The 18,174-nt window shown below is 36.8% G+C and overlaps 1 protein-coding gene across 2 annotated transcripts in view; it reads left to right on the top strand.

The window, feature by feature from the left end:
- LOC139697734 (methyl farnesoate epoxidase-like) overlaps positions 1-18,174 on the top strand; it is a 40,731-nt gene that overhangs the window by 17,906 nt on the left and 4,651 nt on the right. For both annotated transcript variants that reach the window (XM_071596558.1, XM_071596559.1), the window contains exons 3-9: positions 1,364-1,600; positions 4,353-4,531; positions 6,775-7,023; positions 8,599-8,713; positions 12,560-12,740; positions 17,307-17,433; positions 17,661-17,802. In XM_071596558.1, coding sequence (XP_071452659.1) covers positions 1,364-1,600; positions 4,353-4,531; positions 6,775-7,023; positions 8,599-8,713; positions 12,560-12,740; positions 17,307-17,433; positions 17,661-17,802 — 1,230 coding nt within the window. The remainder of the gene's footprint in view (positions 1-1,363; positions 1,601-4,352; positions 4,532-6,774; positions 7,024-8,598; positions 8,714-12,559; positions 12,741-17,306; positions 17,434-17,660; positions 17,803-18,174) is intronic.

The following is an 18,174-nucleotide window of genomic DNA, read 5'->3' as shown; positions in this document are numbered from 1 at the left end:
TTTTACCAGTCATTCAAAAGATTACTAGAAGGTTCACACCAGTTCTGCTCTGTTAGTACAAAGATCTAAGTTTGGTCTTCTGCGAGGCATTATTTTGATGAACTTAAGTGTCAAAAAGAGAAAGAAAGTGGTAGGGAAATCATATAAAAATAAAGAATATTAAAAAAAGCAAAGAACACAATCTAACTAGCTAAGAAATGACAAAAAAATATAAAATACTTACAAAATATTTCAATATAAGGCAGACAAATTGATGCAGCTCTGCCAATTGCACTGAAAAATAAGAAAAACAGTTTAAAAAAAACTTAATGTAGTATCGCCTTCTGTATGCCATCACCATTCATCTTACTCTTCCATAAATCCTCCGCTACCAATGACAACCTTCTTTTACCACTGCATTTCTTCCTATATTTAGTATAATGTGAGTTTCTTATACATCCAACAGATGGTGACGCCTGTCACAGGTGTGACATCTATATAGTGTACAGTATAGTGTATATAAAAGCTAGTGCATATTCAAATGCAATGTTGTGTCAAAATTCAAAGCAATCTGTTAAGGAATTCTGAGATCCAAGATTTTGAATAAGCAAATACTCACATTTTTATTTGTATAGATTTTGCTTTGTCATCCATCCTCAACATGCCCGCTCTCTTGAAACATGTTGAAATAACCCAAAATCTATGTATGCATAAACCATAAACACGGTAATAAACCTGAAGGTCGGTTTGGTAAATGATGATAGAGTTCACCTGGTACTAAGCCAGACGGCACGTGCAATTCACACATCAGGGTAGGGGGGCAAGTGCCTTTCCCTGAGCCGATTACGGTTTCCCTAGAAGATCTGGTACCTGAAAAATCACAAAGTTTGGGTGGAGCTGCAGATGCCCAGAGAAGCTTCGCCGGGAATCGAACCCAGGCCCTCTGGCCAGTAGTCTAATGCTCTACCCCTATACTACTGCGACCCACTGTATACATAATTTTCCCCAAATTTAAACTAGTATTCCTTGACACATAAGGACAAAGGAAGTCACTTAATCGATACACTTGATGATGAGACCATTTGTAGCATGCATGTTTGGGAGCAACTGTATTTTGCAGAAATTGATTTTTTAAATAAGTTTACTGTTGATAAAATCTTCTTTTGTCTTCATGAATGACATGCATTAATCTGGGAAATAAACCTTTATGCTTCATACAGTAGTTTTCCCTCATACCCACTGAACAATTCATGGTATAATGAGGAGTAGCTTTTGGGAATATCAAACAATCTCAAAATAATTACGGCTCAAAAAGAATGGCAATGCCTCTCATGAATGGGCACAAATGAATCAACGCTCATGATGACATACATTTCAATTTCAGGTCCAGCAAAATGGCCACTCATAGGCAGTTTATCAATGTTTTTCACCGGTGAATCAATACAAACTTCACTATCTAACATATCACGGAAATATGGGGAAGTTGTTGGGCTGTTTAATTTCAGCTTTCCAATTATTATTATCTCTGGGCTTGAAGGGATACGAGAGGCATGTTTTCGTGATGACTTATCTGGTCGTCCTGAGAATGCATATCAGAAAATTAAGTATGGAAAAATACAAGGTAAGCATATATGCATTTTGAACCATGTAGGGAGCTATAATAATATTTGCAGCCATAAGCAGTGCCCTAATTAATAATCTCAATGCGTTAAGCAGATATTAAGCATTAACAAAAATGCAATTGTCATCATCAATTCACTATTACTGATGATATAGTAGATGTAACTTTTTTCTAAAATTGTGTTTAGGAAAAATCATCTGTCTTATATATGAAGGTTGGTTAACTTTCAATCGTCAATATTAATATTACCCAGATGGTTACTAATATCTATTTTAGTTCTATTATACGAGGGCTGTCCTGAAATGAACCCCCATTATATATAAATATACCCTGGTATAAAATGTGTAATGTTATAAATAATACCCTGGAATAGATAGAGCTAACTTTTCAGTCATGCTTCCATACAACAGAGAAATAGAAATCTGTAAAAAACTCGCTACAGATTTCAGATATCATAAAATGCCAGTTTTCACAAACTTTTTCATCAATTTTCAGATGCAGTTCATTGTTTACCACAGATGGGAAGTCACTTCTGTCATCCTCATGGAAATTTGTGTCCACTCTTAAACAAACGACAATACTTATTTTAAACTATTGTCACTCATCACATTTGGTCCATACAGAGCATGAATTTTCTGATGAATTTCAGCAGCTTTGAAGTTTTTTATCAGTAAAAACCTTATCACTGAATGGACTTCACATTTGGTGGGAATTTCAATTGTATAGTTTATTTTGACTTGCTATTGTGAAAAAATGACAAGTGGGATGACTTTCCAACCACTGCAGCTTGAGGTGTACTGACATACTGCGTGGGTCAATACAGTGACCGTTTGGCTCCCTTCACTAATTTTCATGCTACAGGAAAATGGAGGTTACTTTCTGGACAGGTCTCTGGACATACCTCATGCATAATCCTGTACTTTTATTATTATATTTACTAATAGTAATAGTCATTATTAATTGAGGAATGTTGTAGCTGGGATTCTTAATATCAAGCTCATCGCTAGTATGAGACTAGAATATTGTGTTATAATGATCTGCAGAATGTTTAAGTCTAAGATACTGTATGATTGGGCCCAAAATGAATAGGATACATGACAAACTAGCTCCTCATCTAGTATATTGGATGAAGAAAAATATCCTTCTCATGGATATAAATGGAGTTTGTTTTGCATTTGCTGTTGGACCTCTATGCCCTTGTTAAAAAAATGAGTAATTATTTGCATTATCTGGCCATATGCCAAGGTTGAGCAAATCTTTCATGAGTATGAAGTTGGCCATTATTTTATAATAGGAGTTTATTTATATTCAAAGATTTGACTGCCACCCATGTATTGAGTTAGGTAGTATTTGTAATATTAATGATGCAAAAAGTCATTAAATTCCTAAGTTGGCATCACTTTCATGCAGGTATCAAGTATTTTATTCGATGGCATGTTATATCCACACCCATATCAGTAGGGCATATTCAGAATTAATGTTTTCAATGTCTATCACTTTATCTTACCTATTCAGATGTTGATTTTTGGATTAGGAAGGCCCATTTTCAACATCTGATTTCAATGCGGAAGAGGGTACCTTTATGAATGGAAATCACAGTCATATGCCTTTGTTGAAAACTGCAGGATATATAGTGATCATTAATGCAATAACTTCAGCATGTAAAAATCATTTGCCTTGACTGGGATTTGAACCCATATCCCTTGATGTCTGGCCCAGTGCTTTAGCCAGTTAAGCTATCAATACATCTTATTGCACTCCGATTGTAACACTCTGAAATTGTTGCATTGTAATGCACAGTAATGGATTACTCTGTCAAAAGTTACTGTGGTGGCATCTCCCGCAGTGTCTTGGAAGTGATCCTTAATAGTAAAAAAACCATCAACACAGAATCAACCCAAAGATCAGTTTGCTAGGTTCACCCAGTATAAAGCCGGATGGTGTGTGAAATCACACATCAGGGTAGGGGGGCCAGTTCCTTTCCCTGTGCTGGTCATGGTTTCCCAGGAAGATCTGGTACCCAAAAAATCACACAGCTTGAGTAGAGATGCAGGTGCCAAGACACTTGTCTGGGAATTGAACCCAGGACCCTCTGGTCAGTAGTCCAAAGCTCTACCCCCATGACTACCGCGACCCACGTTCATAAATATTATGGGGGTAATATCAGTCAGCTGGAAATGTCACCTCTGAGGCTGATTTTTGGATAGATTATTTTGGAAAAGGGTGCATATAATATGTAATCAAATACAGTTAATCCCAAATGCATTTCATGTCTAATGGTGATTAATAACATTCATATCAATATTTATTTTAATTTCCAAAATGCTATCATTGACAAAAGGCACATATATGATCTTATAATATTTTTAACTATGTAGCTCACAATCAATTAAGCATTAGAAGTAGTTAAAAAACATCCTGAGTAGTTAGGGCATTATTAAAATAAAAGTAAACTTTGTAAAGTTTATCCTTCCCTCCATTAACTTGAGAGTGCTTTCCTGTATTCAATTCTTGCTTTCTCATCTAGTCTTGTGATCTAAACCCTCTTCATCACGTGGGTTAGCACTCATCTCCTGACTCAAAAGTACTTGGCGGTAAAAATCTAATACGATTTGATTTTTTATTGGCTGCATTAATGCAGTAGTGTGTATTTTATATATGTTTAGGAATATAGTCACCTTATTTAGATTACAGTGGCACCTATAATAATCCTACATAAAAGCTTCTCTACACTCTCTCTAAAACTACAAAGGCATTGTACATGCTTCTGGCGAAGAATGGAAGTTACAGAGGCGTTTCACTCTTCATCACCTACGTGGCCTTGGATTTGGGAAGAGTTCATTGGATGGCATTGCTCATGAAGAATTGCAAGCTGTGTTTGATGAAATTGATGAAATTTCTGGAGGATACAAACAGGGCTTTGCCCATCCAGTAAGAACCAAATAGATATCTATTGCATCTGGCATTGCACTGCATTGCATTGAGAAGACTAGTATTGCATATTATTGTTTCAATGAGACTTCTCTTCTTAAGTGTCTACCTTAGAGTGAAGAAGAAATTTCCATTGCCCATTATGTAAATAATATGGTCAAATGTGATTCCACTTCTTATGTCCCAACTAATTTGTTGATCTTGATCCAAAACACTGCCTAGATAGGTAAACCATTTCACCTGCTCTTGTTATTACCTTTCCATTTTAATGTTTATCATAGCATTCCTCTTTTTTTTTAATCTTGTAAATATTGTCCTGTCAGCATTAATTCTCTTTCCATACCTATCATGAGTTTTCAAGAGCTGTTTTGTAACATCCTTACTCAAGACTCCTATCATTAATTACCTCCTTATTTTGGAAGCTTCTTTGCATAACACAATACTTCTCTTAATGTCCCTACCACCAAAACACTTCCAGGGTTGATAAAAACGTTCCACCTGCTCAAGTTTATGAACTTCTACTCTAATATTTAAAATAATTTTCTCTTTCTCAAAAACTGCAAAATCTTTATTTTACTTTCATTTATTCCCATCCCATATCTGTTGCACTTACTTTACAATGCTTCCAGCAATGCTTGAAACCCTTCTTTGACTGACTAACTAAAGCCTAATCATTTACAAATCTAACTGATTTTATGAATTGTCCACCAACTTTCATTTCTATCTCCAGTTATTCCCATGCCCCTAACCATTTTCTTCATATATACACTGAACCACACAAATGATAATGGACATCCCTGTGTTAGCCCTAGTCATTACACTGCCTGTCTAGACTCCCCTTAGGCTACTCACACCTGTGCCATTTGATATGTGTGCCAGTTGCAGGTAGGTCTCCTATCCCTACAATTTACAGATATTTTTTGCTGCACATTCATTAATTCTACCCAATCCACTCTAACTAATGCCATTTCAAAATCTATGAAGCACACAAACACATCACAATTGTATTTTGTGATGCTCTGTATTAGTGGCATCATTACTGCTATGTATCTCTCCCAAGCCTGAATCCAAATTGATCATGCCGTAACTAATCATTTACCCTCCTCCCTATTCTCTTATTTATTATCCTAAGCACCATTTAAGCTGCAGGTGAAATTAAACTTATTGTTCTGTAGTCCTCATATGTGGCTGCTTTTCTGTTTTTAGGAATTGGGAAAAAAACACTGATCTTACAAAATCTTCCATCCAAATACCTCCCTTATAAATGCTACAAATTAGTCCATAAAGTCTCTTCCACTTAAACTTTTCTAACTCTTCAAGTTGATGCTTGGGTTTGCTGTCTATCCCCATTTCCTTATTTGATTTCAATTCACTGAATGCCCTGGCCATTGTATATGCCTAGACTCATCTATGGCATATTCTGTTTCTGTGCCCGTGCCTTTATGTCTCTCAGATCATGTACTAACCTAAATAATTATATGAATTAATCATTCATACATGAAGATAATGTAAAATGTAGTTAGTGATGCGGCTAGTAAAAGAATGGTGTGAGATGACAATTATTGTTTTAGTTGTTGTTTGAACTATCATTGTGTCCCATCTGTTAAAAGAAAACCTAACTTTAGGTTACAATAGAAGTAGAGACTTGATGATATGAATGAAATACAACACTTTTATGTGGCCACAGGAAAGAAAGTGTATTCAACAAAGAACTTGAGAAGGGATGGCATAGCCACACTGAAACACATGTTATTGTAGGATTGCCAATAGTAAGCAATTTTGGGCCCATATGGAGGTTGCAATGGTGATATCCCCACATTTATGGCAGTTCTCTTGTAATCTGTCTTCATAAAGCAAGCATATTATACATGGGCTCATGAGTTGGCACAAAGGACCAAGAGGTCTGAATGTTCCGGGGTTCCTATTAAACCCTCCCCCCCCCCAACACCAGAAATCAAGAACTGGAGTATACTGAATGATTAACATAGTAGTTGACATGATGATTATTGCTATGATGCTCACTGTAGGTGAGAAATACCATCAATAATCATCACCATAGGTGAATGTGACAACCAAGATTACACTTCAATATCAACACCATCCTGAATAGTTTCAATGACCTAGTTCTTGGAAAGAAGTTTTCAAAAGTATGGAGACTGTTAATAAATAATACTTGCAATTTTATAGTGATCTAAGAGGTAATTAATTTTCAGTATTTATAATATTTAGTTTTTGATTCCCAGGTGAATTTTCATGATGTTCTGGGTGGAGCAAGCATTAATGTCCTTTGGCACATTTTGGCTGGAAAAAGATATGATCACAGAGATGCTAAATTTAAGGAACTAATAAGAGCTGTGCAGAAGCTTCTTCAAGTCTCTTTTCAAACCTCATACCTATTTAATGCGGTCCCGCGGCTAGCAAAGATATTTCCTCGTCTGACTGGATATGCTGCATTTAATTCCTATTTGGAACCTATTTTTGAATTCCTTCAGGTATGAATAACTTAATTGATTTTTCTTAAAATATTCTTTCATGCGAATGGATTTACCACTTGAATAAAAGGTAAAATTGAGCCTAAATAAGGAGAGTAATTGAGAAATCAATAATTATATTCTTTATATAAACTATATATGACTTAGTTTTTGTAGCCTTGTTCAATTTTACAGTAAATATATATATAATATATATAATGCATAACACTTAGCACTATAGGATACAGACAAAATCACAGAAACACACAAAATAGAGACTCACTATTTTTCGAATTTTCGGTGGTCGTAGCCACCTTCATCAAGGAAGAGAGGGATAGAACTGAAGGGAATACAAGGCCTGGAGCAATGGATGGAAGGGGAAGGTGGGGAGAGAATTTGGAAGGGAAGGGTTTGAAGGGGCAGCGTTAGAAGGGTGGGGAAAATGTAGAAGGTGAGGGGGTGGATGGGGGATGAAAATATGTTTGGAGCAGGGTAATTAATGTCTAATATTGATTCCTGGCCAATTCCAGGACTCCAAGAGCCAAAGACCTCTACCCTATCCTCAAAAATCATAATACCACCGCCAATCTTTTTCCCAAATGTCCCTCTGTTACTTTCAAACCCCCTGCCAACCAATCCGATCTTCTCAAATCAACCAATCCTCTCCTTAAATCCCCACCCCATCCCAAAACCACTCCCATGCCATGCAATAAACCTAGATGCAAAACATGCGCTATTTTCAAAACCAAAATCCCATCCCTCTCCCACCCGCTTTTTAGCTCTCTCCCACCAATTTCCTTCTCTACTTGCACATCTAGCAATGTAATAAACCTGCTGAAGTGCCAAATTTGCCCTACCTATTATATTGGGCAGTGTATCATACCCTTTAATATTAGAATTAACAACCACTGAGCCTCATGCAAGAATTCTTCCCTAATTGATATGCTCCCTATCCCCAAACACGCCTCCGAACATAAGACTCCCTTTGATAAATGCCAGAGTGTATCCATCTTAGCATCCCTCCCGCCCTCTGATGCTCCACTGAAACTCAAAACATTAGAGCAATCCTTCATCTGGCTCTTGGAGTGCTGTAATTGGCCAGGAATCAGTATTAAACATTAATTACCCTGCTCCAAACATATTTTCATCCCCCCTTCACCCCCTCGCCTTCTACATTTTCCCCACCCTTCTAACACTGCCCCTCCAAACCCTTCCCCTCTGAATTCTCTCCCAACCTTCCCCTTCCATCCATCGCTCCAGCCCTCGTATTCCCTTCAGTTCTATCCCTCTATTCCTTGATGAAGGTGGCTACGACCACCGAAAATTCGAAAAATAGTGAGTCTCTTTTTTGTGTGTTTCTGTGATTTTGTCCGTGTCCACTAGTGCTAAGTATTATTCATTATTAATCACATCCATGAGACTTTCAAAAAGTGCTCTATATATCTATATATATATATATATATATATATATATATATATATATATATATATATATATATTTTTTTTTTTTGTGCATGTGCTTATTAATTTTAAAAAATAAAGAAAATTATCATGAACGATTTCCATACTTGCCTCTGCATTTCACCCCTTTTGTAGAATGAAATAGATGAGCACAAGAAAACGATCGACTATGACCATCCAAGGGACTTCATGGACATTTATTTATCTGAAATAGAGAAGCAAAAGGATTGTCTGAAGGATGTATTTAATGGTTTGTACCTTATTTGCAATTTTATTTATTTAATGGTTCTGAGCTTAAAGTCTTTTATTGCCAACTTTAATGCTTGAAGTAATTATGATCCATTTAATTTCCTACAAACACCTAAAGTAGGTTACATTTATGAAAAGCAATGTTCAGTTATTTTTTTTTGAGCCATTTGAATGCTTAGAACATTTGTAGAAAAATAACAAAAGCATAAGTTAATGCTGAACCTGATACAGTGTACTCCTGGTAAATTTTTTCAAATAGATTCTGTGTGAGAGAGAAAAAGGAATTTATTGATAAATTTTATCATTGAGTTAATTCTTGAAAGAATATTTTATATTAAAGTACTTTTTCATCATTAATTAAAGTGATTAGTAAAGATGACAGCTGAGGTCATTTTTGACATTAGGGATATGTGGATAATTAGGTAGAGTAGGATATAGAGGTAATTGTGGAAGGGTAGAGAGAAACTTGGAATTGCAACTAGCATACTATTAATAAGAGACAATTGAACATCCCATACAATTGGCATTGGACTCAACTTAATGGGATCTCTACATGGCACCCAAGTAGAGATAGGAATGCCTCTGAAATTTTCTGACCCTACCAAGATTTGAATCCAGGTTCATGGAGAGGAAAGCCAGTACACAGTCCACCATGCCAACAAAATCATCCACTTTTTCAACACCTTCACCCAGGAAAAATTTTAATGCTAATTTATGTTCATTTACACCATTAAAATAATTGAATTAGCGAACCAGGAAATTGATCAAACAGGCACATAAAATCTTAGTTAATTTTATCTGTAATTTATCAGTTTGAGTATTTTGCTACATTTTTTAACCACTTTTAGCCTGATTTGCAAATTTTCATGATATGGCTGTATGATATATAATATTACCAATATAGTTAATCAACCAGTTAAAGTTGATTTGGTAGAAATAAAAGCAGAGCTGACAAACTTGGTCATTGTACAGGTGTACATGCCACAGAGCAATCATAAGGAGGAAGAAGTTGATAGGATATATGATCAGTTAGAGGACATAATTGCATGTGCTCCTGCAGGGAAACATTTGATTATGCTGGGGGAGAGGAATGAGATGGTAGGCAAAGGAAGAGATGTTGATGAGGCGGGGGAGTATGGTTTAGGTACAAGGAATGACCTCGGGGAGAAAGCAATTGAGTTCTGCCGGAGAGTTCTGCAGGGTTTCATCATCACCAAAACTTGGTTTAGACACTATAAAAGGTGTACATTTGCATGGAAAATGCCAGGTGATTCAGAAAGATATCAGTTAGATTAGTGTATTTTGGTTAGACATAAGGAACAGCATGATCAATTCACACAGTTTTCAGGGAGTTATGTGGGTTCTGATCACAATTTAGTAGTGATGAACTGTAGCATGTTTCAAAAAGATAGGGCATGAGAGGCGGGTTAGGAAATGAAATTAGAAGCACTAACTGGATTGGCAAGGAAGGAGTGTCAGAAGGTTGTAGAGAAAATCATGGATGACAGTAAAGAGCTGAGTACCATCAAGGAAATATAGAAATATGTCAAAAAAGGGATATCAAAAGCCACAGAAGAAACTATAGAAATAATTAATAGGCAAAGGACAATAAAAACCATTGATCACAGAATAATTGATTAGGAAGATATATGAAAGAAGGAAATGGAAGAATGTAAGCACAGAGTTAGACAGAAGGTGGTACAAAGAGTTAAATAACATATTGAGATGGGTAATAAAGATAGCAAAAGAAGCAATGTGGAAGACGCAGTTCAAGGAAATGCAAAGTTTTCAGAGGAAGAGTGAAATTGGTGCACTATACAAGCAGGTTAAACCACTATTTAGAAGAAAGAAGGGAAGATCTGTGTTAACAGTAAGAGATCAGTCGGGTGTGATAATATTTGACTCAGAAAAGATGCGAGAGAGATGGAAGAAATATATAGAGGAACTGTGTGGTAATGAACTTATACCAACAAGCTTAGATATAGAAAGAGAATATGACTTCGATGAAGATAGCTTAGGTCCAGGCATATTTGAAAATGAGATAGAAAGGGCATTGAAGGAGGTGAAATCAAATGGGGTCGTAGGGGTAGATAGACGAACTACTAAGAGTTTAGGAAAATGTAGGAGGAATGGTTTTTATCAACTGATTTGTAGCATTTATGAGGAAGGAATATGGCCGGAAGACTTTGTGAGATCAGTGTTAGGTCCTATTTTGAAAAAGGTAAAGGCTACATCATGTGAGGACTACAGGACAATAAGTTTGATATCCCACGCAACTAAAGTTGTTCTCAGGATCATAAACAAAAGGATAGAGAGTAGGGCAAATGATTACTTAGGGGATGATCAGTTTGGATTTAGGAAGGGGAGAGATACGCGTGATGCCATTGCAGTAATGAGATTATTAATCGAGAGGAATATAGAACACAACCAGGAGATGTTTGCCTGTTTCGTAGATTTCAAAAAAGCGTTTGATAGAGTGAATTGGGAAAAACTAATGAGTATATTGCAGAAAATAGGAATAGATTGGAGGGAAAGGAGGCTAATCCACAACCTGTACATGTCTCAGACTGCTCAGGTGCGAAAGGGGAACGGGGAGTCCGGTTGGACAGTTTTAGATAGGGGTGTAAGGCAGGGTTGCTCATTATCACCGTTGCTGTTCAACCTGTACGCAGAGGAAATGATTAAAGAGGCATGGGAAGAACTGGAGGTAGGAATGAAAGTGGGCGGGAAATTCGTAAAATCAGTTAGGTTTGCTGATGACCAAGCTTTAGTTTGTCAGTCAGCCAAGGGGCTACAAGCATTGCTTAGTGAATTGGAAATTCAGTGCAAGAGGTATGGGATGATAATCAATATTATTAAAACAAAGGTTATGCGATTCTCTAGAAAGAAAAAGGCTGAGCTAAATATTAAAACAGGAGGGTGAAAACTAGAGCAGGTAGAACAGTTTACGTATCTCGGGAGTATTTTAGACCAAAATGGTCTAAGCAAGAGGGACATATGGAAAAGAATTGCGTCAGACAAAGAAACGTTTTCAAGAGGGAGGAAGTTAAAGGCAGGGACGTTGAAGAAGGATGTTAAGAAAAGGCCCATTAAAACTTTGATATGGAGCATGGCTATATGTGGAGTGGAAAATCGTTCATTGATGCAGGATGATAGGTATAGATAGGAGGTTTTTGAAATCTGGGTGTTTAGTAGGATGGAGAAGATTAAGCGGACAGGAAGAAAAACAAATGAGGAGGTGCTAGGTATGGTAGGGGAGGAGATGGGATTGCTGAGAGAAATCCTAAGTAGACAAACAAACAGATGCCAAGCATATTTATTGGCAATGGGATGTTGAAGACTGATATAGAGGGGATAATGTTAGGAAAAGAGGAAGGGGCAGAAATAGGATATGGATATTGGACAGAATGAAGGTAGGAGGGAAGTATATGAAGAGGAAGAGGGGCTTTTTGCAGAGTAGGATGTTGTGTTGTGTTTATATAGGAGAGACAAGGTATTAATTTGGTAGTTATTTCCATCCAAAACCTACATTAAACGCTAGAGTGCCTATAATAATTATATAGGATAAGCGTAGGGTTATTGGGAACTGGTCATCAAATGCCATTTTATACTGACTTTGTAGGGACTCATTATTGTTACAGTCATATTATCAATTCCGAGCTTTTTTGCCATCATAAATATATTGATGGACCAGCTGCAATCATTACTATAATAATTTTAAATAACTAGTTTCAATTCAAATTTAATTTTTTAATTTTAATTTAAGATTTTGGGGGTGATATACTTTTTACATTGCAATATATTTCTATTGTATTTTTTGTAATTCCTATCCAATTGTAATTTATAGAAAGCCAGCTGAAGCAAGTTTACATTGAGCTGTTTGTAGCTGGAACTGATACAACATTAAATACCATGTCATTTGCTTTTCTGTACATGATTCTCTACCCTGAAGCACAAAAAAAGGTTCAGCAAGAACTTGATGAGGTCATTGGAAAAGATAGATTGCCATCATTGGAGGACAGGGCCAGGTATGAAATGATTTAATCTTAATCAGTTAGTAACTCTATTTACTAATTTATGATGAAATATAAATAATTATTATTGAAGGGAAATGGGAATTTCAGAGTGTTGGGTTGAACTAATGAGAAGCCAAGGTTGTGTCGTATCTGTATACATACTGACATCAGGCAGTTCAATACATGCTTGTCAATTGGGCATCCCATAGGAGACTTGAGTCATTATACATAGAGACAGTTTCATGAATAGCCTACAGATGGGGTACTAGTCTGTTTGTGAATCCCAGTCCTGGTGGCCAGTCTGAAGATTGCTGCATCAACACAAGTGGAATATCCTGTCTGATGCAGGATTGGGGTTCTAGTCTTGTTGGTCATTCCACTAGTCAGCATGGGATAACCTGATGCTAGAGGAATGATCCGAACTGACTGAGTCCCTGGACTAGCCCCTTTCCTAAGAGATGGCTGAGGCTTATATATAGTTTTATCATGCAATGGGCAACACCCATCGTCCACGAGGGGCATCTATGGTCGGCTGATAACTTCAAACATTCAATGGCCCCAAAGGGTATGACTAAGCCTGGGTATGAAGCAAAATGGAAGGATGACATTGCTCTGGGAAAACCGGAGCCTAACATGGGTGGTGAGGGGAATGTCTGGGCCTCATGGCCTATGCAAGCAGTAAGATCTCATAAGGCACATGTCCTTGTGACAAAATCAAGTACAATAAATTTGAAATACCAATCTATCGCACATTTATTTTCATTTCCTGTGTTCGCTGTTTTTTTGTAGAAACCTATCTTATATTGTGATAGAGATCTGCATTAGGGATCAACTTTAGTGGCAAATTAGTGTCTTACGGGGTGCATTCCAAAAGCAATGCAATTGAATTTCCCACGCCGCTCCTATTAGTCAGAGTGGGATCAAACCACTTAGAGTAGGTTGGGGGGGGGTATCCCATCTAATAATGAAGTGATGCAGTAAAACCCAAAAACCCACCATATGGCAAACATGTGCTCATTTACATGAAAAAGGGATAGGAACACATCGCAAGAGAGGTGAGGAAAGCAGAATCGAGCAGATCACAAGTGCAAAAAATTTCCTTGATCAGGACTTGTAGGGCTGATGCTTTAACCACTTGAGAGGCCATAAAAAATTAATTTTGTAAAATTTAGTCCACATCGATTTTGTCCCCTTCAAATTACTCTCCATTCGTTGCTTTGCACATATTCCATCTTCTTTTCCACTGTTTTAAGCACCCTTGGAAGTCCTCGGCAGTTAAGCATTTTTGTTTTCTTGTTGTTTCTTGCTTTATTGTGTCCACATCTTTCCAGTGATGTCCTCTCATAATATTTTTGCATTTAGGGAATAGGAAAAAGTTGCAGGGGGTAAGATCTGGTGAATGAGTATGATCAAGGATGGTGATTGAATTTTTTTGCCTGAAACTGGTGAACAATCTGAATGCTGAATGTGCAGGTGCATTGTCAAGGTGAAGGATCCATTCCATGCCTTGAGTCAAATTTGGTCACGCACGACACACAAGATCTCTAAAACGCTTGAGAACTTGAGACAGTAGAATTCAGTATTTACCATCTGTTCTTCAGGAAGAGATTCATGATTAACAACACCTTAAACATCAAAGAACACAAGGAGCATGACTTTGATTTTTGATCAGCTTTTTCTTGATTTCTTGGTTTGAGGTTCATGTTTTGCTTACCACTCCTTACTTCACAATTTTTGTTCAATGTCATACTCATAAAATCACGATTTGTCACCAGTGATTACCCTGATAAGAAATCAGGTCAAGTGAATTTTTCCAGTCAGTAACACATTCACACTTTTCAACTTTTGATCTGGCATCAGCAGCTTGGGCACGATTTTTGCACACATTTTTAAAAAAACCCAAATGTTTAGTTAAAATAGTGTGCACTGTTGATTTTCCTAAATTCAGTTTATCAGCTATCATTCGGACAGTTTTTTGACGATCAGTAAGGACAAGGGATCATACACGATCAATGTTGTCATCAACATAGGTGGTTGAAGGTCATCCTGGACTTGCATCACCCGTGGCATCTTTTTGGCCATCTTTAAAACACTTAATTCACTTGAAAATAGATGTCTTCTTCAGAGCAATATCACCATAAATAGTTGTCTACATTTCAGTAATTTCTTGATAACCTTTACCATGCTTCACAAAAAACTTGATGTTGATTTGCTGCTCTGTGATTTTGTAAATTTCTATTTTCTACGAGCAGTAAAATCAAGGGATACAGAAACTGACGTAACTGGCACCATACACGCAGCTTGACAATCTGCCAAGCACAGATGGCTCATTGGGTCTCAGGCAACTTTCACCACTAGTGAGCGGGGATATAGTCCATGTCATGGCTGCCAGATTGTACCAGTTTGTGTAGTTATTGGACAGACCTCATATTAGTTCATAAAAACCTTTCCTCCCACATTTTCCTGGACCTTTTAAGTAGTTCCTTGAAAATGTTATTCATCCCTGTGGCTTACTTGATTTCAATTTCCTTAATGCCATTGTATCTCAATGTCATGTAAGCCTTGACATAATTTATTCTCACGCAAGCCAGGAAGAGTGAATATCTCTGCACTAAAACATCAAAAGAGAAGTCATTTATATTTATGAAGAGATTGACTTTAAGAAAATCTTCCAGAAACTGGAGCTCATGGTTTTATTGTAGTGTTGTAGCTTTGTTAAGTGTGATTAATTTCTTTTGATTGCCTTCAAGTGTTGGCATTGCACTATATGAGTCTTGCATATATGAGGGTAATTTGAAATGTTCTCCAAATCACCATCAGATATCTGCGCTACCAAAACAAGTTTCCCATGCAGCAATAGGCAATCCTTTATGAGTAAGTATGTAACATGTCAGTGCTCTGAGAAGAGCTCTGAGATCTATGGTTGTTTCCCTGTTGTTGTTCTCCTGTAGTAAATTAATGAAGACGGGATATATTGAAATTCGTGCAGTGATTAAACGCTTTGCAGAGAAAGGTATTAAAACAAAAGAAATTAATGCCAGCTTTCAGGGCACTTTGAGGGATGCTGCTCCTTCATAGTCAACTATTGCCAAATGGACTAACGAGCTTAAGAATGATTGGAAAGACTTAGATGATGATCTGCATAGTGGTAGGCCAAAATGTGCCATAACCCAAGAAATTATTTCAGGAGTCCATAAATAGGTCATGGAGGATCATCAACTGAATACGCGAGAAATCACTTAAGCTGTGGGGATGTCATCTGAATGGGCATGTCACGTTTTAACATTGGAGTTCAATATGAGGATATTAACTGCTAGATGAGTGCTGCAACTATTGACGCAGGGTTATAAACAGATCAGAATGGAAATTTTTAAATAATGTTTGACCAATTTTAAGAGCAACCAACAAAATTTTCTGCACCGGTTTGTGACCACAGATGAAATTTGTGTCAGAGACAAAACAGCAGTCAAAGCAGTGTTGATTTACCTCCACTGTATATTGATTCACCACCATCCAAGAAAGCAAAGGCAACACGGTCAGCTGGAAAGGTGATGGCTTCAGTTTTCTGGGATGCAAAAGGAATTCTGCGCTTTGGATCTTCTCACTGGTAAAACAATTACTGGACAGTACTACGCTAATCTCCTGGACTATCTACAGCAAAAGATACACAAAAAAAGGCCAGGTTTGACAAGAAAGAAAGTCATCTTTTATCAAGACAATGCACGCCCACACAAGTGTCATTGACATGGCAAAAATGCCTGAAGTAATATGTGAATCGTTAGCACGCCTGCCCCTTATTTGCCTGATTTGACTCCATCAAATATCCATCTCTTCCTCAAGCTCAACAATTTCCTCGGTGGATGAAGATTCTTTTTGAACAAAGAACTGATAGCCAAATTAGATGGATATTTTGCAGGTCTGAAGTGTTCTAATTTTCGAGATGGGATCAAGTCATTAGAACATCACTGGAACAAGTCCATTAGTGTACAGGGAGGTTGCATTGAAAAGTGTAAAAAGTTTTTCTTAGGTAAGTCATTTGTTGATAATCCATTTCAAAAACTTTTGTAATCATTCTCATACTTCATTAGGCTTTGATTTCCACTTCCTTAACAGAACTAGTCTACACCCAGTTTTCATATCTTATTTATTTTATTTTTCTGTGCCTTGATTTATTCGTCAAGAAAGAATATTTCCTTTATAACATTTTCATTTTTGTCCTTACTGCAACAAAAAATATTACTTCCAATTGTGGATGCTTTTGTGTCCTTTTTTTTCAGGAAAACTGAAAATTTAGACATGTAAATTCCTCACTTTCTTCTCTCCATGGTACATCATTGCTGAAAATCTGCACTTTCCCTGGATAGTCAAAATTTGATTGCATTTTGATTGCAGTTTCAGTTGGCAATCAGTTTAGGGCACCTCGCCAATATTAAATTTCCAATGGTCAAATATACTTATTATGCAATTTTATAGTTTTGCATGAATAATTCAGTTGAATTTGTGAACAATTCTTTGGGCATCCTATTGCTGGAACAAACAGACTTTGGACATAACTTTGGAAAATATTACTGTTTATAGGCTTCCTTATGTTGAGGCTACCATTTATGAAGTATTTCGTCTAAGCTGTACTGCTCCAGCATCTCTACCACGAACTCCAGTGACCAATGAAGATTACATTACTTTCAGGGGATACCATATTCCCAAGGTAGGCTCATATAAATGTATGAATATTGCTTCATTAAATGCCTATACTCCTTTCATCAAAGCAATGAAAAAAGTAGATGAAACAAAAGCTGAACTTAATTTCAACATCATATATTACCTACAGTGAATGTTTTAAGCTTTCACTTAATGAACACTTTAGAAAAGCTTTTGCTGATTTAACTTGATTGCCTTTAATATTCTTTCATCCTTCATCAAACTTTTCTTCAGGGGTCAATAGTTGTGTGCAACTTTTGTAGTTTGCATCATGACCCAGAGCTATGGGAATCTCCACAAGAATTCATCCCAGAAAGATTTTTACTCAAGAATGGGAAAGGAATTAATCGAGAAGCATTGCTTCCCTTTGGGGCAGGTATGTGTGATAAAGTACATATGAAAAAAAGCTAAAAATTACTTTGCTTGGCATAGCAGTTGGACTATACTGTATATACTACCATATTTCAGCAAGCCAGAAAAATTAAATAATCATTACTTTATGTATGAAAGTGGAATTTAGGAATTTACCAATATGTTCAACTTGAAGTTTGGTTTGTTAGATAGGAGACATTTCACAACAAATTGAGTCATGAAACCCATAAAACTTTTGGGTCAAGTTAGAGATACCAACTAGTTCCTTTTACTGTGTTGCTTTTGGGTTCCTGGATGATCTAAAACCTGAAAAACAAAACTTCTTGGGTTAAGCTGGATGCATCCAGAGTCATCCAGCCCAGGGGGCCTTGATTAA

The sequence above is a fragment of the Hetaerina americana genome, unplaced genomic scaffold (genome assembly GCF_022747635.1).
Source record: "Hetaerina americana unplaced genomic scaffold, ioHetAmer1.1.p SCAF_8, whole genome shotgun sequence".
Taxonomy (NCBI): Eukaryota; Metazoa; Arthropoda; class Insecta; order Odonata; family Calopterygidae; genus Hetaerina; species Hetaerina americana.
This window is presented reverse-complemented; position numbering and strand designations above follow the sequence as displayed.